Source organism: Amblyraja radiata, chromosome 26 (assembly GCF_010909765.2).
Source record: "Amblyraja radiata isolate CabotCenter1 chromosome 26, sAmbRad1.1.pri, whole genome shotgun sequence".
Classification (NCBI taxonomy): Eukaryota; Metazoa; Chordata; class Chondrichthyes; order Rajiformes; family Rajidae; genus Amblyraja; species Amblyraja radiata.
In genome coordinates, this window is record NC_045981.1 from 10,642,756 (window position 1) to 10,669,487 (window position 26,732).

The 26,732-nt window shown below is 40.3% G+C and overlaps 1 protein-coding gene across 4 annotated transcripts in view; it reads right to left on the reverse strand.

The window, feature by feature from the left end:
* baiap2 (BAR/IMD domain containing adaptor protein 2) overlaps positions 1–26,732 on the reverse strand; it is a 95,028-nt gene continuing 68,296 nt past the window's right edge. For 2 of the 4 annotated variants that reach the window (XM_033044241.1, XM_033044239.1), the window contains 8 exons: positions 24,200–24,448; positions 16,526–16,727; positions 14,494–14,695; positions 14,169–14,234; positions 8,100–8,268; positions 5,983–6,017; positions 4,726–4,791; positions 1–2,123 (listed from right to left, as the gene is read on the reverse strand). In XM_033044241.1, coding sequence (XP_032900132.1) covers positions 4,764–4,791; positions 5,983–6,017; positions 8,100–8,268; positions 14,169–14,234; positions 14,494–14,695; positions 16,526–16,727; positions 24,200–24,448 — 951 coding nt within the window. In that variant the 3' untranslated portion in view covers positions 1–2,123; positions 4,726–4,763. The remainder of the gene's footprint in view (positions 2,124–4,725; positions 4,792–5,982; positions 6,018–8,099; positions 8,269–14,168; positions 14,235–14,493; positions 14,696–16,525; positions 16,728–24,199; positions 24,449–26,732) is intronic. The other 2 variants (XM_033044240.1, XM_033044238.1) reach the window with 1 other exon arrangement.

Here is a 26,732-nt window from a genome sequence, read left to right on the forward strand (position 1 = left end):
TATGTTTATTTAAACAGTTAATCCATTTTATTTTTGCATAAGTTACTATCAAAATCATTTTTTTGTTATCTGAAGGAATATACTCTATAGGTCAATTCAAAATCACAAAACACGGTGATTTATGAAAAAATGGCAGCTGCAGAAAGCTGCAATGCAGTACAGATTATGACAACTATCCCAGCAAGTCTCTTACTACATTTTAAAGCTTCAGTAAAATGAAAGGCACAAATTAAATCACATTCTTGTATTCAAGTCGAAAGTCAAAGCGTGATGGCATAATGCAGAACGGAAGAAGAAATGGATGTCATGTACAAGAGCTTTATTTCATTAAGGTGGCAGGTATGTTTTTGGACTTTAATGGCACAAAGTAAGAGACTACATCTGCGTAGAAGTGCTAGTTTTCAAAATAAATATAATTGTGAATTAGCACAGGTTGGATTTGATATTCATCGTTTGACAATCACTCTTGGCTAGAGTTTAATTTCAGCTATTTATGTTTCATTATCTACAACCACTTTGTGCAGAACAATTGACGCGACTGGCTAACTTCACTGGAAAAATGTAAAACTAACTATTTCACTGAAAATATACCCATTCATTTCATTGGGTTCTTGTAATAAAACGTTCAGACTCTGTGTCACCTTCTCCCACAGGACAACAACTGTTCCTTTAGTGATGACAAAATATCTCATTCTTCTAATTGTTTCAGCAACGTACATCGAAAATAAAATTTTGTAGACTGTGACAAAAATAGGGGGCATTATATATATTAACACGTTTTTCTTTAAATAACTGATTAACCCCAGGCCTTTCTTTTCAAAAATAACAGAACACTTTGTCCATCAACTGATTCCCAGAGTGCATCATCTTGCTTGTTCATAATACTGATTACCTCAGTGTCTAATCAATCACTGTACCACAGACTTTTAAACCATCCATTTCCAAGCAATTCAGCACTCAAATCATTGCTGTACTGAGATGACCATCGATTAATATGAATCCTACACCTGACAATGTTTCTTCCATTTTCTTATGCAAAAAATACTTTGCAATTTCTCTCCCACGTTGAGGCTTTGCTGTTAATATATACCGTGGTTGGAGCACGTGCTTTCCTGTCCACTGCACTTTGAACTCTGCAAAAGAGCCGAAAACCTGGCCCTTTGCATCAAGTCCCTATTGTGTGTTTTTCCATCAGCTCGAAGGGGACTGTTTTACACGACATATCCAGGGACCTCAGTCATTTATTCACTCGTCGGGCTGACTCGATGGTCAGAATTGATAAAGGAAGCACTACAAGTCACAGGTGTGAAATAAAGTTGGACAACTCCACATTCAGTGGCAGATGGAAGCAAAGAAAATGCAGAGGAATCCTAAAATTCTGCAAAGGGATAGAAATGATTGTTTCCTCAGTTGACATCAGACCCTTGCCACCACCACAGTACTTGCTTAATATTTCCAAAAGTAATGGAAGCTTTATAGGTGACTGCAAGGATTCAAATAATGACCTCTGAATACGAGTTACTCAGTTATATACACATATCCTATTTGTCTTTTTAGATTGTTCCCCAAAAGAGAACACAGCACAGTATATACACTTTATAATGGGTCTGACAATATTTCAGCTTTCTAGTTTCTACAAAGTGGCAACATTTTAGCCAACTCCTGCAAAGAGTCAGATAATAAAATATTGTTTTATATGCTGATTAGTATAAAGTATATAATAAAAAAATACTAACTGCTAATTCTTGAACACATGCATAAATTACAAACATCATACAAAAGCCTAACCACACACCTGCCATTGAACAATTCCCCCCACAAGATCCATCGAGTTTAAAGCAGGGATAGGAGAGGTGTATTTTTGTTTCAAAAGTGGCACTGCTGCAGCAAGATGTGAGATTGATATATCTGTAACTTTAGTCCAGACTGGAGCCATCTAAAGACGGTCACTAAAGTCACTGTTTTCATGCAGATGAAGTTTCAGGTTTAGACTTCTTTGGCATCTCTTGCCATCAGCAAGTGAACAGCGAGGGATTCCTCCCGGGGACCGCGCTCACTTCACCGTAGGGATCGATCTGTTGTTTATTTTGGTCGGCCTCAACTTGATATTTGCTACGGCTTCTCTGCAGAGGGGAGAGAGAGGAGAGAGAGGGAGAGAGAGAAAGAGAACTGAGTTTAGTGGAAGGAGCTTCTTGTAAGAATACAGCACTGTCTACCATACAGTTTGCAAGAGCTCATGGCACCTAAGAGTTAACTTTATGTGAATATTGAGACAAAAAGCTGGAGTGAACTAATTGCAGTGCATACATATATATATATTGCCTTTCTGTAGTTGGCTACAAGATAGCTTTAGTTTAGAGGTACAGCGCAGAAACCTCTTTGGCCCACTGAGTCCGTGCCGACCAGCAATCCACATACACTAATACTATCCTACACACACTAGGGACAATTTGCAATTCTTACCAAAGACAATCAACCTTCAAACCTGTACATCTTTGGAGTGTGGGAGGAAACCGGAGCACCCGGATAAAACCCACGTGGTCAGAGGGAACAATGTACAAACTGCGCACATACAGCATCAGTAGTCAGGATCGAACCCGAGTCCCTGGCGCTGTTGAGGCAGCAACTCTACTGCTACGCCACAGAGGTAATTCAATTGAACCTCACATCTTCAGTTTACGATTTTACGGTGCTGCACTAGTAAGGAGAGTGAGTGCTGAGGTTTTACATTACTGACATGCCAACTTTATTTCTCCTGAATGCATTTTTACTAATAGATTTTTACAAGCAAAAGCAGTGGTTTTCTTGGCCATAGTCCGGTGACTGCCGCTTGTTGAACACCATTCCAAGCTGGTCCAAATCTGACTGCTACAAGTGCTAACACGGAGTTATCCTGCAGTTTTCCATCCTCTCCTGCTGTCCGAGTCACAAGACTGGACAATTTTCCAATCTAGCATGCGATCATATTACACAGAAAACCCTCAGAACCGAATAGCCAATTTGTTACAGGAGATTTTTGTTTGGCAGAAATACTTTGGGTTAGCTTGGAGATTTTTCAATTCAAATTTTAAAACAGCTGCAAAATTATTGCCGAATTTAGATTTGATTTAGTTTATTGTCACGTGTATCGAGGTACAGTGAAAGCTTTCAACTTCATGCCGTATTTATTAGTAGAAAAAATATAATCAGAAAAACTAAGTTATAGGAAAAACTATAATTCAAATACTTAAATGTGGGGGAAAAGATGCACCAAATAACTTGCTTATTGGGGAAAAAGTATGATTCATAAGCTTAAACGTGGAAGAAAATAACTAGCTTATTGGAAAAAATAATTCAAAACCAACTATTCATCTGCAAAATATTTTGTTAGCTCAAGAGATTGTGAAATTAAAAACCACAAATTTCATGAGTAAAAACTTAGGGATGAAAGTTTAAAGCTGATTTTCTGCAAGTCATTAAGCTATACATGGTCAGACCGCAGACTGAGTTACTGGCTGGAGTCTACACAATCTCTGCTTGTACGTGGCACATCTGCTCTTGCAAGGCTGAAACGGCAACACAACTGTAAGTGACGTTACTGGAATAAACACAATGCACCAACAAGTGAATCACAAGGCACGGGAAGTCGGCAGACAAGATCGCCAGCGATGAAACACAGCAACAGAGTGAATCAATGCCCCCACGAATCAGAGAAGCTTACGTGTGATTTGTGCAACAGCAAAGCAACCCTGGGTGGACCAGTGGTGACGCGATGACGGAGGAAACGCCAGCTGATCTCCGCAACACATGAAGCCACCAGAGTGAACAGAACCACGTTCAAATACGAATGCTCACAAAATTAGCGTTAATAGATGAGAAATCTGTTAGGCAGAGCTTTACGAAGAATGCAAGGAAAAAAGAGCTGGAGTAGGCCATTGAACCCAAAATTCAATAATGCAATTAATGTTCTCGCTCAGCTCAATTTATAAGACACAGGAGCAGAATTAGGCCATTCAGCCCATCAAGTCTACTCTGCCATTCCATCATGGCTGATCTATTTTCCCTTCTCAATCCCATTCTCCTGCCTTCTCCCTGTACCTTTGAATAGCAATTTATCTCGAATGTACACCCAGTGACTCCGCAACCACTGCCTTACCGAGTACACTTAGTGCCCTGTTCTTTTAATGGCCATTATGGAACGGCAGCAATATGGAGTCCGTTTTGTTGCCACCACCTAATGTGCTTGTCATCATGTGATGCTTTATTTCCATTCCTGATGGATGCTTTCCATGGGGGTGCCATATAAAAGTGAAGGGGATTTCTTCAAAGGGAAGGGAAACCGCAAAAACAAAGACGGCTTCTGCCTATCAATTGGAGAGTAAGTGAGTGGTGGAAGGCATGTTGTACTAAGTCTTCAAAGAGACACGATGGATTCTGGAAGGACTAAAATTAAGGAGTAGTATTAAAATTCTGACAACTTCACAAATGAAATAACTGGAATCAAAGGAGCTATTGCACGCTGGTGCAAATGTTTTAGACTTAATATTCTAGAAAATTCAACAAAATGGGTCTCTCTCCCCCCCCCCTCCACACCAATATGAGACATAGAAACAGATGCAGTTGAGGACTGGAGAAGGCGAGACAGATCGTACCCATTTGCAAAGCCACAGTGGGAAATGAGTGATTATCACCAGTGACAGACAAGGTGACGAACGTCAGACTGGCACACTGAAATGCCAAACTTACTAATCTAGAGAGGCCTTAAATGTGGCAGAAGTTTAAATTCAGAACCTTGCAACCTCGGCATCAGAACTGTAATGAAAAAAATTCAGTCGATTTGTACCTACAAGTGAAAAACTCAGTGGGAAATACAGTGCGCAACACTGAACCCGAACAGTGACCGACACACCAACATTTTCAAAGACTTATCACAAATACATCTCTCTTCCCCCGTTGATGACTCGCTGATATTATCCAACAAGCATATGGACTGAAAGGTGCCCAATGCGTTTTGGAACAGTCATAGAGTGATAGTGTGGATATAGGCCCTTCAACCCAACTTGCCCTTGCTGATCAACATGTCCCATCCACTCTAATCCCACCTGCTTCCTTATCCCTCTAAACCTATCCTATCCATCTACCTACTCAAATGTTGTGATAGTATCTGCCTCAACTAACTTCTTCGGCAGCTTGTTTCATATATCTACCACCTTTTGCTTAAAAGGGTTGCCTCTCAGTTCTTTGGCAGCCAGCAAGATGGTCAGTTTACACTGTTCTTTTGGACACCTCAGATATCTCACAGCAGCTTAATCACACCCAAGGAAAGACACAAAATGCTGGCGTACCTCAGCGGGTCAGGCAGCAGCACTAGCGAACAAGGAGAGGTGACATTTCGAGCGGACCTTTCTTGTGAAGAGGAATGTCTGAAGAAGAGTCTTTGGAATTTAAAAATACATTGTGGAAACAGGCCCTTTGGCCCACCGAGTCCGTGCCGAACTGACTCGTGCCACCCTGCACAATAGCACTATCCTACATACTAAGGATCATGTACAATTTTACCAAAGTCAATTAACCTACAAACCTGTGTGTCTTTGGTGCGGGAGGAAACCAGAGCACCTGGGAAAAACCCACTCGCTTACAGGGAGAATGTACAAACTCCATACAGATAGCACCTGTAGTCAGGATCGAAACCGGGTCTCTGGCGCTGTAAAGCAGCAACTCTACCGACCCACCGAGACCCTTCCCAAAACGTCACCTATCCATGATTTTTAGGGATGCTGCCTGACCCAGTGGGTTACTCCAGCATGTTGAGTCTTTTCTTGGTGAACTAGCATCTGCAATTTCTCATTTCTACTTCTTGCTTATACCCCTCAGAATTGCTGCTTGTGACCTTTACTTAATTTCCTTGAGAAATGAATACAGGGAATACTCAACTGATGAGTTACTGTTAGTCACAAGTTAGTGCACTAATATCTTTACGTCAAAGTCAAAGAAGAAACTTACTTCAACGATAATCCTGACTGACCAAAATCCAGGCCCTGGAGAGAACAAAATAAATTGTTGTTAGTGGAATGGCCACTAGATGTCAGCATCGATGTCTACAATCCATTATCCTTTCACAAACATGCAGCATTACCAACCAACCTTAATTGAGAATGAATCAGAACTGACATTAACTCTGCAAAGCTCAATTTTATTTTAGCTTTCATATTCAGTCCTTTGTTCTCAAGCAGGAACATGGTACTGATTGTGGATGATCAGCCATAATCATATTGAATGGCGGTGTTGGCTCGAATGGGCCGAATGGCCTACTCCTGCACCTATTGTCTATGTTGCTATAACTGTGGTGTATACACATACATTGTCCAGGTTTCAGACATCAAGATTTTAAAAGTTCATGTCATAGGAGCAGTATTTGGCCATTCGGCCCATCGAGTCTACTCTGGCATTCAATCATGGCTCATTTATCCGTTCCTCGCAACCCTATTCTCCTGCCTTCTCCCCATAACCTTTGGCACCTTTACAAATCAAGAACTTGGCAATCTCCACTTTAAAAAATACTCACAAATTACCTTACAAACAGCAATGTGTGTGGATCAGTCATTTCTTTCGGTTTTCAACATAAATGGGGCCCAAAACACTAGGAGAACTCATGACTCTTTAAATAGTGTCAAGTGGCCTTTTAGGTTTATCACATTAAGCTTGCAGGAGTCACCGAATGGAAATTTAAATACATAACAAGCAGATGACCTAAAAACTTGGATTAAGAGGTTTGTGCAGTGTATAGAGGCTCCAGTGTATGTGATTACTTTGTTGTAATTAAAGTCCTGAAGTTCTGCCTGAATCCCATGTGAATTTGTTTGAAACCCAGCTATGCGCAATCTAATCTCCTACTGGATTATGTGTTACCAATCCAATAACTGCTGTGTACATGATCAAGTAGCAAATCCTTTAAACAAATGCATTCCTTGATCACTTCAAGACAGTTCTTGATTAAAGATGAATTTTAATATTTCAGTTTAAGGAAAAGGACACAAGAATTTAAGTGTTCAAAGCCTTAGACAAGTTTAAATCGGTCTATATTTGGCTGTGTTTACAGATACATTAATGCGTGTCAGGGCAATGAGTTTCATGACATATGACAAGTTAATGAAACTTGCTCTTTTAAAACCCAATCTCAAATATCTTTCAGGTCAGTTGCCGTTTCCACAAACACATTATAAAATGATCAATGTAAACAAATATTACAGTTGCTTCTGTGTTTCTGCTTGGATAACAAATCTTTCTGCCATGCTCGTTTAAAGTTACAGATTTTTTTTTAAATGGGACAAATGAACTGAAAAAATATAAAATCAGTTTAGGCTAGTTAGTAGCTGCTGCATTTTAATAAAGATGCTGCCAGCCGACCCATCCCAATCGACTGTGAACAAAGAACAGTGAAGATCTTGTGTTGTGGAAGCTAGGCCAAGTAAAAACTTTGGGGCTTTTTGTTGATGATGTTAAAGGTTGCAGCATTAAGCCAACGTTTGGAATTAAGCCAGGATCATATAGAATGGCAGAACAGACTAGAGGGGCTGGCGGTCTTTCTATTTATTAATTTGTAAGATATGAATATTGCCAACAATTTACTCCCCATCTTGAGAAGGCAAGTTAAGAGGGTAGTCGCCTCTGTTCGTGAATCTGGAGTCACAAATTGGCTGGATCAAGGGCAAATTTCAAGGGCTGAACCAGACGTGTTTTTACAGAAGTCTGTTTCAGAAGCAAGCATTTGTTACATTAAAAAGTTCCAGATTTAATTAATTTCTTGGATTTAAATTCCATGGCAGCAATGGTGAGATTTAAACTCGTGCCCCAAGATCAATGATCTATATCTCTGGCTTAACCACTATGCTGCCTATTCATGTTGTGCCTTTATCTCTGTACACTGCTTTTGATTATTTTGTTCCCGTTAAATACAAAGCCCAAATTCAAGTTAGTGTTGACAGATGTTGCCAAGTTTGCTGTCCATATTTTTGCTGCAGGACATCCAAGGAATTTATAATTGGGTAGAATGTATAATGGATTACTGATCCTGCATAGTGCCAAAACAGAAATGTTCGACAGAGGGTGGTTTTAAGTACCTGTGTGAAACCTGACATAGCCACGCTGTAGGGTCTGGGTTTGAAAGTACTTGTAGTGGAAGCCGTATTAGGAGTCATTCTTAAAGGCGAGTTGTAGTCAGGTGGGGGAATGGAGAGCTCTTCTTTCAGTAGAAGGTTCCCTGTGCTGCTGCTTTTCGAATGGTTTAAACTACAGGCAGAAACAAGGACACACAAGTTAAAACCAGTTGATTCATCAAACAAGTGTTCTTTTCATGGCATATATGCATATATAATATATATATATATATATATACACATACACACACACACATTAAACACTGAAGGGTTAGCAAGGCAAGCCTGATGCTGAACATTCAAATGTACAACCATTCCCATACGATACGATAGAACTTTATTTATCCCAGGAGGGAAATTGATCTGCCAACTGTCATAAAACACAAAATAGATGAAATTAAAATGACGAGTGGAAAGGATTGGGGATGTGCAAAGATGGGGGGGGGGGGGGGGGGAGTGAGTGAGAAGGGGTGTAAGCCCGTGAAAAGTGGATCCCAACAGTCAGCTCCAGACTTGGCATAATCACAAATAATTAAGGTGACAAGTGCAGCGTTGTTGGAGATGCCCTTTTGCAGATGATATATTAAACTGCGGATGCTGCTACTCTCTCAGGTGGAGATAATAATTACTTGGCAAGTCAAGCCCAATATTTATCCATCAGCACTAATTGGAATGGATGTGCTGGTCAATTTGCTGTGTTGCTAGACTCCACGTGGAATACAAGGACCACCTGCTGAAATTGCCCACTATTTATAATGGGAAGAAAAGTAAAATCATAGAGAAACATTTCTTTTGCACCAGATAAGTTTCAGTGAAGATTGTAGACTTGGCAGATACGAGGCCAAGGGGTGGAGATACAAGAAACTGCAGTTGCAGGAATCTTGAATAAAAATTAGTGCTGGAGGAACACTGTGGGTCGGACCCCCTGTGAAGGTGAACGACAGACAATGTCAAACATTGTCTGCTCGTTTTCCTCCACAGATGCTGCCTGAAGTATGGAATTCCTCCAGCATTTTTTTTTTTTTTATGAAGCAAAGAGGTGCCAAGTTTCTTTTTTTGCAATTAAAATAATTGCGTAATCATTGTTTAGAGTATTGGCCTCAGATGTTTCAGAGTACTTTAATAATTTCCCCCCCACCCCAAAAAAAAAATTTCAGCTCCCATAGCTGGGGACTATCACTTCTGTCTGGGGCAACTTGAGGGAAGAAAGTCCTCAGTATTTCCAAAGGAGAAACGGCTAAACAGACTAGGCTTCTGGAGTCGAGGATGCTTCAGCCAGCAAGCTTTTCACTGTACCTCGGTACACGTGACAACAAACTAAACTGAAACTAAACCGAGTAAAGTAGTGATTCAATAAGATGACGGATGATCCTATACCTTTAGTTCACCCACTTTTCCAGGCCCAAGAGCATCATGAAAAAGACATGGAAGTACACCCATGCGTCTGAAGGCACTTGCAGATCCATTCCATAATCTTGAAGTTAACTTTCCTAAAACTATTCACTTTGTAAACTAGGTTGAGTCACCAAGAAATATATTTTCCGCAGGATGCTTCTTGAATTATTCAGGAAAGAAAATGCACTTTTAAAAATAAGGGATGCCGAATTTGGAACTAGAGATTAAAATGACACCTAATTAACAGTACAGGAAGAAGTTGCTAAAAACAGATCCGAGGTATCTAGAGGTGTAAAGGGCAGGAAGATACACTGACAGAACAAGCTTGCAGGTGCCTTCGTATGAAAACCACCAGTGCCTTTCTTTATACAGCACAGGAACCAGTATGTTCGACCCACCACAACGGCAGACCCAGCTCATTTATCGGAGCATTGGGTACGAGTTCCAGGCTTATTATTTTATGGATTATCGGGACTGCTTGTTCAGGCAGAAGGCCAAGACGGAAAGAAGTCCTAGATTAGTAACTCGCTCAGTGTTGATTTGTGTGTTGCGTGTTGACCAGAGTCAGGGACTCATGATTAAGTTAAACTAATCGATAAACCAAGCCATTTGCTAATTTGGCAATCTAGTATTCTCGAGTAATGCAGTACAGAAACGGACGTTTGGCCCAACATGCCCATGCAAACCTAGATGCCCCATCTAGGTTAGTCCCACCTGAATATTGATTTCTCTTACTTCAAGTAACCCCGGCATTCCCTCTCTCCATCCCTCCCCACCCACGTCGCACCAGGTTCTCGTTTTCACCCAACACACAGCTAACAATGGTCTGTTTTCTTTATCATTGTTATTTTTTTACATATCTTTCATTTATTGATCTATATATCTCAACATCATCATCATCTACATCTCTTGTTTCCCTCTCCCGTGTCTTTCAGTCTGAAGAAGGGTCTCAACCCGAAATGTCACTCATTCCTTCTCTCCAGAGACGCTGCCTGTCCTGCTGAGTTACTCCAGCTTTTTGTGTCTATCTTCGGTTTAAACCAGCATCTGCAATTCCTTCCTACCACCTGCCCAGGTTTTGCCCATATCCCTCAGAACCTTTCCTATGTATTCACCCAAATATATTTTAAGTGTTGTCACAGGACCTGCCTCAACTACCTTCTCTGGCAGCTCGTTCCATCTACCCACCACAGGTGCCCATTAAATCTTTCCCTTCTCACCATAAACAATAGACAATAGGTGCAGGAGTAGGCCATTCGGCCCTTCGAGCCAGCACCGCCATTCAATGTGATCATGGCTGATCATCCCCAATCAGTACCACGTTCCTGCCTTCTCCCCATATCCCCTATCTTTAAGAGCCCTATCTAGCTGTCTCTTGAAAGCATCCAGAGAACCTGCCTCCACCGTCATCTGAGGTAGAGAATTCCACAGACTTACAACTCTCTGTGAGAAAAAGATGTTTCCTCGTCTCTGTTCTAAATGGCTTACCCCTTATTCTTAAACTGTGGCCCCTGGTTCTGGACTCCCCCAACATCGGGAACACGTTTCCTGCCTCTAGCGTGTCCAAACCCTTAACAATCTTATATGTTTCAATAAGATTCCCTCTCATCCTTCTAAACTCGAGTGTACAAGCCCAGCCGCTCCATTCTCTCAGCATATGATAGTCCCGCCATCCCGGGAATTAACCTTGTAAACCTACGCTGCACTCCCTCAATAACAAGAATGTCCTTCCTCAAATTAGGAAGCTATGTCCACTGTTTCTTGATTCTCCTACTCTGGGAAAAAGACTGTGCATTCACCATACCAATTGCCCTCATTATGTTATACAAGGTCTCTCCTTAGTATCCTGCCCTCCAATGAATAAAGTCATAGCTTGCTCAACCTCTCCCTGTAGCTCAGGCCCTCAAGTCCCGGCAACATCCTTGTAAATGGACAATGGGGACCCAGCGTGCGACCGGCATGCATTGTAACTTTGTCAGCGCCGTAGGTGGCTGCTATTTGTATACATTGTGTATGCAAGCAAAGAATCTCACTGTGCCTAGTCACATGTGACAATAAAGGTTCCTATCCGTAAATCTTCTCTGCACTCTTTCCAGTTTAATGACATTGCTCCTATGGCAGGGTGATCAAAACTGAACACAATACTCCAAATGCAGCTTCACCAACGTCTTCTTCAACTGTAACATAACGTCCAACTTCTATACTCAATATCGCGACTAAGGATGGCCAATCTTCTAAAAACTCAGCCGAACAAAAACGTTGTCGCCGTTTTGTTTAAAGAAAATGCACAACTCTCGACTCTGTGGCCCAATCAGTCCAATTGCTATGCTGTCTCAATCTACTTGATTGGTCTTGAAATAAATATCTCTTGGGCAACAAATACTATGTGCATTTACAATATCAAATGATTCCCAAGAATTTAGCTTGACATAACTTCAAATAGTTATCTGACGCATAACAGATGCTCGTTAATGCACCGCACAGCCAGAGTGCAGGACATGGGTTTAACTCCAGCAATTAAACAAAATGGACAGATGGGCAATCACAGCAGAAGAGAAACAGGCGCAGTGCCAAGTATAACACTTATCCAAAAACGGACCCTAAATAAATAGAGGCAAGGTAAATGAATGGAACAACTTTCACCTGCTTCCAAATGCACTGCATTGGAGAATTACAAGCTATGATTCTTTCAATTGTTCAACAGGTTTTGATCAAGTGTTTTGAACTAAAGTAAAATTATTAAAGACATATGAACAAATATCCACGATAGAAATTGCTTAGAGAGGTGGATATAGCAGACCCTGGTGAAATGGCTTTGAGAATATAAAGCAGCATATCATATTATATCCATATTAAAAAAAGCAGTGAAATGTAGCAACATCAAAGGTTTTGGCATCATGTTCAGCAAAGATTTTGTGGGCCGAAGGACCTGCTCTTGTGCTAAATTGTTCTATGTCAAGATTAAATGGCTCTAAAAAGTAGAGACAAGAGACCATAGGTGCTTAAATATGGAACAAAAACAACTGCTGGATGAACTCAGTGGGTTGGGTGACATTTGTGGAGGCAGAGGGAGAGAGCTGGTGGATGTTTCAGGTAGAGATCCATATCGACCTGCTGACTGACTCAGTTTCCTTATGGGCTTTAAAAAATGTAACAGACAAAATGGAAAATGGAATACGTGGTCTGACACTTCACACACAAGAGATAATGACAAATTCCTTCATTCCTGCCCCGCCTCCCCACCCCCAACCCTTTACTTAATCACATTTTAAAAAAAGAACACAGATTTCAGACAAGTTCTCCAAACTAATTAGTGCAGAAAGTGCAGCATTGATTATATTTTATGGTTTCATTTTTTAATTGATTTTTACATCAGTTGAGTTCATCCCAATTTTATCCCATAGGTAGCACCTGAAACTGAGCCCAAGTAAGAAGGAAATAGAGTACAGGTCCTTCCCAGCTAACAATTATGCCAAGCCCACACATACTAAGCGTTTGGGAAACTAATGGGAAGGAGGGGTCAAGGATAGAGCGTTCACGTCACGGCCCTGTTTCCACCAATCTTTCCACCACCACTCACAAGAAGCACAAGACAGACACCATTGTATGCAGATGCAGATAAGTGTGTTCAGCTCTGGCTGAACATCTTCTAATCTCGATAAGAAGGGAAGGATCTACCAGCTACTGAGGGCCTGCAAGCATCTACTACTGGGTGTAAACTCTGATCTTTACTTTAGAAATACAGCACGGAAACAAGTCCTTTAGCCCACTGAGACCATGCCGACCAGTGATCACCTCGTACACCAACACTATCCTACACGCTAGGGACAATTTACAATTTTTACCAAAGCCAATTAACCTACAAACCTGTACGTCTTTGGAGCGTGGGAGGAAACCAGAGCGCCCAGAGAAAACCCATGTGGTCGCAGGGAGACTGTACAAACTCCATACAGACAACACCCGTAATCAGGATCGAACCAGTGTCTCTGGTGCTATAGGCTGCAACTCTACTGCTGCATCACTGTGCAGCCACTGGGACCTGAAGTGGCAGGTTAAACATCTAGGTTTAACAGCATGTTGCCCTGGCTTCGCCTCCGTTTTTGTTTAAATATATTGCTGGGCAGCCACTTCTCCAACATACGAACTGTCCAGGTCACAAACCGTGCTCAGGAATGAAATTGCATCGGAATCTGGGGAGGACCAGTTTTGACTTAAGATTTAGCAACCAACCAGATAGAACTGGAAAAATAAATTATTCTTCCAATATACAAAATAAACAACTGCAATTAAAAATATATTAAGTATATTGTTTATCATCAAGAATAGAGTAACCATGAAGTTTAATTATCAGTTGGCACACAGCACTGGACTATTAATGCGTTGCGATGTGGAGAAACCAGACACATTTGTTATGGTTAGCACAAGATTTAGCAGCAGGCAGTGAAATAGAAATGGCCTTCCCCAGGTACAAACACCAATTTCCATTAATTTTGTGCTCATCAAAGAGGAAACATACCTCTCCGAGCAATTAATGGAGTAAAATATGGACAAAAGGAACTTGCATTAGAGCAGGTGGGCAGGAAATGGAGACAAATATCACACATCCAAAGATGCAATTATTCTTAAATAGCCACTTACTTATGTAAAATGTTATTGATTCCACCTTGCATTAGACGGGTATAAGAGAAGGGAAACCATCCTCGCCTGAAAACAAAATGATAGAATCATTGGATCATATCATTTATACATTGTAAAAACAAAACTCACCTGCCTCTAATGCCGGCAAGCAACAATCCAGTTGGCAATGCCTCATGAGTACATAGTTATTTGCTTTTAAGCCACCTGAGAGTCCATAAAAACCACAGAATGTAGACCATCATCCTCGACCACGACAACGATTTGCTTTTAATGGTGACAAATTGGACTTGATATAAACGTTAATGCACAGTACATGGTTACTTACATCCGTGTCTTTTCATTCTCGCCATAATGCCAGCCATCTTTGGCCTCAGGAACCAACAATGTGATGACGTCACCCTCACTGAAACTCAGCAGTGTACTGTTGCCTCCGGCCTGATGCGAGAAAATAGCTTGGACTTTGATTCTTCCGTTCTTTTCTAAACCAGCAGCCATTGAGCTTGATCGAGGCAAAGTCTTGTTTTCAGCTGAACAGCGGGACAAGATAACATCAGCCAGGGTACAAAGTAATTGCGGAGTGTTGTAGATGTGGCCCAGTCCATCGCATGGACCAGACTCCCTATTACTGACCATCTGCACATCATGCTGCCTCAGAAAAGCAGCCAATGAAACTCAAAGACTTGACCCATTCCTTCTTCTCCCTTCACCATCCAGCAGAAGGTATAGAAGCTAGAACGCACCACCAGACTCAGGAACAGCTTTCTCCCTTGTTATCAGGCTTCTGAACGGCCTTTCCATAAGCTAGGGTACTATCTGATTCACCTCTTCCCTTATTGCGGACATTGAACTTAGTCTATGGGACTGATGCGCTTCAATGCTGAGAACTAGATTCTGAACTCTGTACTTTCCCCTTTGCTCTGCCTGTTGTTTGACAAGATTGTATTTAAGTGCAGCATTATCTGATCAGATTAGACAGCATACAAAACAAAACTCAGCACTGTATCTCTGTATGTGTGACAACAATAAGCCTAAAAGCAGGCTCTTATTAATATAAACTGGTCTCTCTAGTTGGTTTAAGAATGAGAAAACTCATCATTTCTTAACATATGATCTTTGAGATTGTAATTGTGCCAAATTTGCAAGAAACTCGAGGATACCCAAGAGTGGCACAATGGTGCAGCGGTAGAGTTGCTGCCTTGCAGATTCAGAGACCCGGATTCGATCCGGACTACAGGTGCTTATCTGCATGGAGTTTGTACATTCTCCCTGTGACCGCATGGGCTTTCACCTGTCGCCCCCAATTTCCTCCCATATTCCAAAGATGTGCAGGCTTGCAGCTTAATTGGCTTCTGTAAATTGCCCCTAGTGTGTAGGATGTGAAACTGGGATGACATAGAACTAGTGTATGGGTGATCAATGAACGGCGTGTACAGTGCAGATTTTCCACACTGTATCTTTAAACTAAACTATCTTACTGAACAGTAGGTTGTTGAAAATTGCATCACCATAGCAGGTGAATTAAATACAGCTACTTTTATAATGGAGACGACTAAAGATTAACATAGGTGCGTAGGAAAGAACTGTAGATGCTGGTTGTGTAGGAAGGAATTGCATATGCTGGTTTATACCAAAGGTAGACACAAAATGCTGGAGTAACTCAGCGAGTCAAGCAGCATCTCTGGAGAAAAAGATGGGTGATTTGAATCTGAAGAAGGGTTCCAACGCAAAATGTCACCTGTTCTTTTTCTCCAGAGATGTTGTCTGAACTGCTGAGTTACTCCAGCATTTTGTGTCTAACTTCGGTTCACAAGTTCCCAGAGCAGAATTAGGCCATTCAGGCCATCAAGTCTACTCCGCCATGCAATCATGGCTGATGTTCTTTCCCTCTCAACCACATTCTCCTGCCATCTCCCCATAACCCCTGACACCCTTGCTAATCAAGAATCTGCCAATATCCACCTTAAAAATATCCATCGACTTGACCTCCACTGCTGTCTGTGGCAATAAATTCCACAGATTCACCATCCTTGGACTAAAGAAGTGAATAGTTTTGAAATACCGATTTTGGATTATAATTGCAGTGGAAGTGGTCTGAGACTATAATGTAGTTGCCTTGATTATTAAAGAGAAGGTAGACACAGAATTTCCCTTAAGCAATTTGCTGTCCTTTTGTGCTAAGGAATGCAAGGGTTAAATATGTTTTGCAAGTTTCTATCAGGACCACACCTAGTTAAATACTGCCTGTGACTAAAGAAACATACAAGTCAGTGCATGACTTGTTTAATGTACACTGACAACAATGATTAAATATTTGTTCCCATTACCATTAGACTGTGCCCAGATTACTGGTCACTCACCTGACAAATGGCTGGTTTTCAAGAGCAATGCTTTGCGTGTAGGCAGTGTGTTGGAATAGACATCATTTTGCTGTTTGGGAAGTTGTGGCGGTGAAGGCGGCTTTGGTTTGACATCAGGCGGGGCCGATTGCTGATAGCCTGCTTGGTGCGAGTTGGACAGGTCGCCATTAGGCAATAAGGAAACATCCTGGCCCATCATGCGCTGAAATGGAAACAAAAATAATCATTCGGTATCTAACTCCGACAATACAGCTTATTACAAAATATACAGCACATAACTCACATCCCTGAATAGATAAAGTCAAAAATTACTAGTATTTCACTGTCTTTGTTACAAACAACATTTGTAATCATCAGACTTCATGACTTGCTCCTCAATCTGTTTTTCCAAGTTCAATGCCTGGTTGTGGATCTTTCATCCACTTGTTTCAAGCCTCCTGTAAATCTCATATTTATAGCTTTAACTAAACCACCAGCACAGTGGTGCAGCGGTAGGCTTGCTGCCTTTCAGCGCCAATGTCTCTTCTTTGTATTTTCCTGTGCCAAACAGCATCATAAAAGACTTAATGCTACGTATTCCAGATTGTCATAGCAATATTCCGAGAGTATGGAGTCCCACAGTCAGCACTTTTGGGTGTACTTTTACTAATATATTCTTAAATCTTGCATTAACGTAGCAAAAGCTATCCTGGTTTGTATACGAATAGTTCACAAAGGATCGAGCTTATGGGATAATTCGCTGGCTAAAAATAAGAATGGATAGTTATCTTCAAGTTTAGTAGTAGAATTTGGTGCAAAATGTTAGCAAATCAAGGGGGAAAAAAATCACTATTTTTGGAAGTAATTCTACATTATGTCTCGGATGTAGTTCATTGTAATGAGTCAACCATACAAATCATCAGCAATCATTACATATTATTTGCCTTCAACTAACTGCAAAAAATCATCTAAGCACTGAAACATGCAATTGGACAGAAATTAGTCCAACATCATTCAAAATAAGTATTCACTCATTCTTATCTGCATTAAAACAGAAACCTTATTCGAACAACTAAAATTTGGTAGCAATAGACTGCAATTCCCACTGAACAACTTTAGATATAATTGTTTCCAGACAAAACCAAGTACAGTTTGGCTATAACCTGTGTTTTCAATAACACTGTTTAAATATAATGTGATAGATGAATGAGGGGACATATTTGCATTATATGGGTTGAATTGAATATCATCCGATTTCTGTCAGGAATTGGAAAACCATTTAAAAGACACTTTGGAAATTGACAAGCAGGAAAAAAGCTGTCCTGTGTAAAAAACAAAACAATCCATGAAAATGAAAGAGTTTCCATGTAACCTCCCTGCAGTAATCAGTCACAATTGTCTCTTAACACAGTTCATCATGAGTGGCACTGAAACTGGATAAGAATCACTTCTATCTACACTTGTGCAATGATACCCGAATTAAGCTATGTAACACACAACCTTTAGTATTTTTAGCTTGCAATAACAAAACTAAACCTGTAGCTATTAAAAGGACCTTTATTTTTGAAAATCCTGTGGGAGAAATAACTTTTGTTATTGAGCGTCTGAAATTCTCTAGCCCCCAATTCCCTTTTCCCCATCGACACAACTAGTTTATAAAACAGTTTGCTATGTCTTAGGAATACATCTATGGCATTATAGCAGAACTTTCTGTGCAGGGTAAATCTAAAAAGAAATCTGAATTCTAAAGCAATTCCAAAGCAAAACAAAACCAATTACTAAAAATTAGACACAATTTAGAGTTGAATGAAATCAACAGAAAGGCATCACAGGAAGCCCATGCACAGATTTTCACTATGTTCAGTCCTCCTGAGAAGATGGACAGTGAGCAGAAGCATTAAATCTATGCTTGAAGTAGATTCCAATGAGCAAATAAAGCACAAAATATGCAGTTTGTGGATTGAGAAAACTGTTGCAAATCCTTCCCTTTGCCAAGTGAAGCACTTTGCAATTACTTCCCTGATAGGTTTTAGTCTCAAAACACTTGACGTTCACTGTCATTCCCAGGCAATGATTAGCTGTTGGAAGGCATTACTCAAATAGGATGAAGTCAGTTATTTCCCTTGCTGCAGCATTAAAGAATCACTTGATAAAAACATCGTTGGACTCGGCCAAATTATAAAAGGCATCGTCAAAGGTAGCAAGTTCAAATAAAAGTTTAAGAAGGAACTGCAGATGCTGGAAAATCAAAGGTAGACAAAATTTCTGGAGAAACTCAGCGGGTGAGGAGGCATCTATAGAGCAAAGGAAATAGGTGACGTTTTGGGTCAAGACCCTTCTTCAGTCTTCAAATAAAAAATCATGATGTTCCATTCAGATATGCGTTCTATTATTAGAGCTAATAAGGGACGACTGTACATCCACAGTATTCAAAGTAGAAATGGTGCAAGGCTGAAAAGCTCACCTACGCATTTGCTATTTATGTCCTGGTTCAAAATAAGTAGACTATTTATTTCATTACTGGAGCTGCTCTGAATTTCTAGATATAAACTGTGGAGCACATTTGAATAACACCGAGAGCTTACTTCACAAGAATCCACAGATCTATATATCCGTGTTGGTGCAATTCCCTGAACAATTTGAAAAGAAAATTAACACCAGTTATTGTCATTTGAAAATGTCTATCTAGTAGGTATGTTGCAAAGCCTACCTGAAGCGTCGTTGAAGATCTGCCGCTGAGGTTGTGCGCGATTTTGGCGCCGTTTAGAGGGGGCGGGTTTAAAACGCGATTTTCTCTAAGCTGTTCCAATCGAAAATGTTCAGCCTAGTTAATTATTAACGAAAAATCGCTGATAGACCCCGTCGCAAAAGCTATTATTAGGTTTAAAGGCCTTGAATAATAGTTATAGTAGTTTAAAAATCAATCTTTAAACCCGCGACCGTCAGCAACCGCAGAGTCTCATAAAGAAAATAGCAGAAGGTAGGTTGTATATTTTTACATTCAAAAGGGCTTCTAAAGATCCTTTTATACAAAATTTAATATTGCGAGTAGCTCAATTTGGGCCCATTATATCGCGCAGTATTTTTCTCGGCATTTGAGGCACAAATCTACCGCAATGTGAACGTTCTAAACCAGCGCGTTCCACAGGGACCCACTAGAAAGCTGATTTAAATGGGCATTTATTTACAGCAATTGAACACTGAATTCCTTCCATTTGGCCTATAAATTAATGTAAATGAGATTTTAAAATCATGTTTTATTGTGAAGTATTTGTGAATATTATTTGGACATTTAGGCTATTTAAAAATGTTAATCATTTATTAAGAAATGGATAGATGTTGAGATCTAGTAATTGAAGTCTGAAATTAGCTACAATTAGGTAACTAACTAATTATATGCTTTAATTTCAGGTCATCCAAGTAAGATTATTTTATATTTGTTTCAGAATGCTTCAATCTATGATAACTGAAAATTTCATTCAGTTCTCTTAATTTTTAAGAAAGTTATGGGCTTTTGACTGTTCACGATCACAACTTTTTTGTTATGTCCATAGAAAATCAATAGGGAACAAGATGCTCATTTCCGAGTATGAAAATGGCCATAACTTTTTAAATACTTGAGATATGAAAGTGAATTAGATGTCAAATTAAACTTATTTTTATGCTTTATCTGATGGGATAAATTACAGACTTGATTTTTAAAATCTCAAAATTTTGTAACATTGCTATATCTAGTCCTTCTATTTGGAAACTTCTTTCGCTGTGGCTAGAACTAAAAAAAATGGTGGGGAACATTAAAATATTTGTAACAGAGTAACACAGCACGGAAAAAGACCCCTTCAGCCCAATTTGCCCACGCCGACCAATATGTCCCATCTTAGCTAGCCCCACCTGCCTGTATTCGGCCCATATCCCTCTAATCCTTGCATGCCCATTTACCTGTCCAAATGTCTTTTTGTTAAAGAACCTGCCACAACTACCTCCTCTGGCAGCTCATTCCATATACCCACCACCTTCTGTGTGGAAGAAGTTGCTCCTCAGGTTCCTTTTTAACCTTTCCCCTCTCACCTTAAACCCATGTCCTCTGGTCCTTGATTCCCCTATTCTGGCTAAAAACTCTGAAACCAGGTTTTAACATTAGAGCAATTTCTAAGTCATATGTTTCTATCTAATATTTTGCTTGACCCCAGTCTGCAGTTCACTACACCGAGGTAATAGAATTTAACTTGATATTCAACATGTAATGTTCTTCAAAAAATAACTTCCAATGAAAAAAGACAAATTCGTGCGAGTGATCCTCATCTCAAAGGTTGTTTGTTCTTATCCCACCCCGGGACTTGAGCACAAAAAATAATTAAGGGTAAACAAAAACTGCAGATGCTGGAAACCTGAACTAAAAAAATTTTTCAATAGAAAATGCAAGAAGTTATCAGCAGGTCAAGCAGCATCTATGCAGAGTTATAGTTTTAGGCAATCACATGGGAAATACAGGCTGGTAATCTAGTGGCAAGCTGAAGCAGCAACAGATGAGATATTAAACCAAAGACCCATCTGCTCTCTAAAATGGATGCAAGAGATCCTGGGTTGCTATTTCAGAGGAGATATCCCAGGTGCCTTGAAATACTTATCCCTCAAGAAATACTTATCCCTTAACATCTATAAATAAACATAATTGGCTATTAGCAATGTTGTTTAAGAATGCTTCCTCTGCTGAAACTGGCTGTTGCCTTTCCTAAGATATAACAGTGATATCATTCAAAATTATATGGATATATTACCACAACATATGAATGGCACTATATAAATTTAAAAAATCATGACTACACAATAACTATTTTAAGCACTTAACTGTACAGATATGAAATGCTTGCTTTCATTGGCGAAGGCAAAGAATTCAAGAGGGGGACGTTATGATGCAATTTTACAAAATACCAATTAGACTGCACTCGGAGTGCAGTGTGCAGTTCTCGTCGGCAAGTTAGTGATTGTTCTGGAGATAATGCAGAGATTGGCCAGGATGTAGGCGGAGAAGGATACTGTCTTCATAAAGGAAATTGGATTAGAGTAGAGGGGCAACAAGGTCGGCTTGGACATAGTGGGCCAAAGGGCCTGTTTATATAAGCCAAGGGTGTCGTGCTGATCTCCCAACCTACCGCATTGCGGCCCATACACTTTTTTTTAACCTTGTACCTGCTCTGTAACTGTAACACTACAACTGTGTACCACTACATTGTGCACTATTTTTCCCTCTGCACTACCTGTTGCACTTGTGTACGAGTTGATTGTACACGTGTATGGAACAATCTGACTGAATAGTGCACAAAATGTTTGACTGTATCTTGTCATATGTGACAATGATAAGCCAATAATCCAATAGCAATAATGTTTGTGCTGTACGATACTATGACTCTTTCATGTATGACATAGAAAATCCAAGCTAGTGTAATTTTGTTACTTGAATTACTCCTTTCCACAGTTTCGAATTCACAAGGGGCCCAAACTCATCATCAGTTATACTCCAGAAAAATTATTTTGCTCTACATTGCAGAGCAATACCAAGTTTCAATACCAAGACAGTTATTTAAAAAATAACATTTTGCAATCTTTCCACAGTACAGAGAACACTGGAAATACTTAGCAGCTTCGGCCTTACTGCAGGAGAAAAACAAGAGTCAATCATTGTTTTAGTTTCAAAGATCCCTGTACTAAAGTTAGTGTTGTCATATTTCCACAGCTTGCAGTTTCTCTCTATCATTCTTTTTCAAGGACAGCCACCAAAGATAGTGGACATGCTGGCTGTAATCGATCACAATTCCGTGGGTTCTGGTGAGGTCACAGAGGACAAGAAAACCACAAATGCAACAATGCCATTCGAGAATGGAGGGAGACAGAAAGCAAGAAAATATTGTTTAATGTCCATCACATATTTGCATGACACCGGCTGCATTAGTTATAACATGACTACAATCGTGGAAACCCTGTTTAAATCTGTACTTTGAAGATGAATGCAGCCAGCAGAGTCCGTCAGTGGATATTTTTAAGTCAGAGATACATATATTCTTGATTAGAACGGGTGTCAAGGATTATGGGAAGAAGGCAGGAAAATGAGATTAGGAGGCAGAGATCAGCTATGATTGAATGGCAGAGTAGACTCGATGGGCCGAAGGGCCTAATTCTATTCCTATAACTGGCGCTCTGCTATAATGCTTCCATAACATAAGGTTTATTAGGAATATCACTGATGCAGTGCAGCAGAACTGTCTAATCAAGGCAGACACCAAGAGACATTTGTCCAACAGAGGAAGAGAGCAGTAAAATGGTGTCAAAGCCAAGATCAGACCAGGTTTGGACTTTTTGAACAGCACAAAATGCTCCTTGCATCTAAGATTCTTACATGTAGCACATCATTCTCAACTAATAATGTGCCCATTTGAATTCTGAGTTTGCAATACTAGCAAAGGTTTTTTGTTTAATCCTCCTTTCTGAATACAGAAGCAAAGTACACTCTCATCCTGAACAACTGAACAATACTGTTCCTGAACTTGGAAATACTCCTGAACAACAATGACTAAGAAAATCCTAAAGCTGAATAACCTTAGTCATGTGAATCTCCTTATCTTAAAAATATGCGTATTGAACAAGTCCCACTATGGTGCACGGAATGTCACCAATTTTACCCGAGTGAATGAAACCCTCAGAATAATTCTGATAAATTAGAATCAATTTGGTTTCATCTTCTCTCTTGGAGTGGGAAAAGGCGTGCAGACCTATGGATAAGAACTATTCTATTGTCATTGGAAAATGTCCCAGGAGATACGCCCCAGCCGCAGTTTCCAAGCTGTGGATTAAGGAGGCAAAGACTAGCTTTAAAAAGGAACCAGAGAAATGAATGAATACTTAAAATAATTTGATAAACAGAACATTAGGTATTTAAGTGCAATGCCAATTTTATGAATGTGCATTTCACTATTGTGTGCATAAATACTCTCCCACAGTCAATGAATAAATAAAAAAAGCAGCTACTACTGCTTGCCTTAGCTTTTGTGTCAGGCATTCACAGTTTTAAATGCCAGTGTTTTACGGCTGTCATTTTAAATAGAGAAACAATCCGTCACAGCAGTTCACAACTCTTTGTGAAGACTCCTGACATGGCTTCAACCCACTAGGGTAGACTGACCTGCATGCAGCTTAACTGTATCAAAATTGGCACCGACAACATATAATTAACGACTTCTGAGAAGTGCTCTCATTTCTATCCGAGAGTGCAACAAAATCTCTTGGAACAACTCCAACAATGTGAGGGTGAAAAAAATTCTATGATCAACTTCCAGAGGAAAAAAAAACATTCTTCAGGGGAAATTATGTGCAAATATCAAACGGGCTCCTGTAGATTCTGTTTCTCATTAAGCATTAGATAAACATATCTAACCCCACATAGAATCAAGATAATAGAATAAGCAGCATATTGATTCATCCATGCCAGCCAAAATTAGAGGCATTCAGACTACTCCCACTCTGCAGCTGTTGGTGCAGAGTTACATGGATCATGGCCCTTCCAGTACGTGTAGATGCGTTTCTGTCTCCACCACTCTCTTAGATAGTGAAGCCCATGTCCCACTGCTTCACTGTTGAATTACTCTACATACATAGTAGACTCATACTGCTAAATCACTGATAGAAATCATTGCTACTTACAGAATTGGAACCCATGTTACTTCCAACGAAGGGTGCAAGCTCTGGTGGTACTGGTAGAGGTTTAGCACCAGGAATGGGATCTGAAATTATCAGCCCTGATTTGGTGGTGGCCACAGGGTCGGGGATGAGGGTTCCTCCATTGCCTGAAGCCAACTGCTGCACCATTGACATTGCATGGTCAGGAATTTTGGAAGGATCGCTGCAGGCCTGCTGCCAACCAGGAAGCTTTTGTGTTACCATGTCTTTGCCCTGTGAAAGAAAAAAACAATGTAATGATTGCATTGCATAAATTCAAGGAGATATACTTTAGGATGGATCTACTCAGTATTACATGAAATAACTAAAGAAAATTCATAACACCAAGAACATTATTTCTTATTATTACAATTATTAATGTAATAATAAATTATTATTAATTTTCTCACAGAGTGTGGTGAGTCTGTGGAATTCTCTGCCTCAGAGGGCGGTGGAGGCCGATTCTCTGGATGCTTTCAAGAGAGAGCAAGATATGGCTCTTAAAAATAGCGGAGTCAGGAGATATGGGGAGAAGGCAGGAACGGGGTACTGATTGGGGATGATCAGCCATGATCACATTAAATGGCGGTGCTGGCTCGAAGGGCCGAATGGCCTACTCCTGCACCTATTGTCTATTGATACCTTTGTTGGCTCCTTCTGTCTTCTGGAAAGTCATTCCTGCACAAAAGGACTATGCCATCTACAAGCCTCACATCCATTATGAAAATAAAGGGAGATAGACACAAAAAGCTGGAGTAACTCAGCGGGACAGGAGATATTCGGGGATAGGACCATTGTACGCCTGTAACAGGGATTGTTCAACGTACCCGACAAAGAGGCAGGCAAAGCTGGGGCCCATGCAGGTGCCCATAGCTGCGCCTTGGACTTAGAGGAAGTGGGAGGAGACAAAGGAGAGATGTAGTTACTCCAGCTTTTTGTGTCTATCTTCAGTTTAAACCAGCATCTGCAGTTCCTTCTCCAACAAAAATATAAAGGAGGTGACTGGGATACTTTATTGGGGTAACTTTTCAGGCATTAAATGTCAAACCCGAGGGACTCATGATGGAAATCCTGGATTTTGCACAAAATCATGGTCTATGCACAAAGGTTCCCACTTTCTTTTATAAGACTGTACCTTTGTCTTATTTTGAAAATGCAACCCATTTTAAACCAAATTAGAAAAGTAAGTAATTTTGGACAATGCATCAAATCTACTCATACAAATAAATAAAGTAGTCCCGCTAGTTATATGTTAAATAGAACTGTTTTTGAGCATAAATTGTCTGAACATCCTTCAAATTATAACTTTTGACGGTTTAATTAAGATAAACATCTCCTGATGGCTCAGTTACTTGCAATGTAAGATTCCATCTTTGGATCGGAGGCAAATTAAATGGTTGCAAATGAATGGTGGTTATGGATGATATAATTGACCTCTGTATCCAGAGACCAGCGGAACAAACAAACTGAACTGAACACTTGCTCCCGACTGTTTTCATTAAAACCAGGGATTGTAATCTGGTGAGGATTGACTCAGAATTGTCGGTAATAATCATAATAATAATAATAATAATAAATACTTTATTGATCCCCTCAGGGAAATTCAGATGTCCAGAAGCCCCCAACCAACAAACCCACAGATTCAAAACGAACACAGACAGAAAATACATAGAATACAATGTGGACACTACCTGAGAGCAATAAATACCCTAAAAGACCAATAATTAACAATTAAAAATTGCAAAATGCATCCCCCTACAGCCTAGCGGTCCGAATTATAAAATCTAATGGCTGCAGGGGTGAAGGATCTCCTGAACCGCTCCGTTCTACAGGGCAGGGAGAGGAGCCGGTTGTTGTTCCGAGTGCTCTTTTGACTCTCCAGAATTACATGGAGGGGATGCCCGGGGTTTTTCAGGATGGCCTGCACCTTGTGCCTCATACGCCTCTCAAGCACATCCATCCCAGAGTCTACTCTCCCCTCCAGCACTGAGCTAGCTCGTTTAACCAGTTTGACCAGCTTCTTGTTGTTTTTTGCACTAATGCTGTTGCCCCAGCAGACAACAGCGTAGAAAATAACACTTGCAACCACAGTGTTGTAAAACATGTGCAGCATATCATTACACACATTGAAGGATTTGAGCCTTCTGAGGAAAAAGAGTCTGCTCTGGCCTTTTTTGTAGAGGGAGTCAGAGTTGACAGACCAGTCCAGTTTGTTATCAAGGTGCACTCCAAGGTATTTATATGTCTGCACCACCGGTAGGACCCTTCAAGGAGAAATAATCTGCTGAGAATGTCACGGTAACCTTTTAAATGCTTGTCACGTTTCAACTTGAAAGTGGTAAAAGATTACTGTCTCCCACCGAACTGTGCAGATGGGAGGAAACTAGTTTCTTCAGAAGAGGAGAGAGCAATAAGGTAAATTGCTAAAGAGAAAGGTACCAAAAATTACTTCTGGTGAGAGAACTTTTGCAAAGAGTGGCACATTTTCACTTCAAAACAAAAAAAGTTATATTATTAA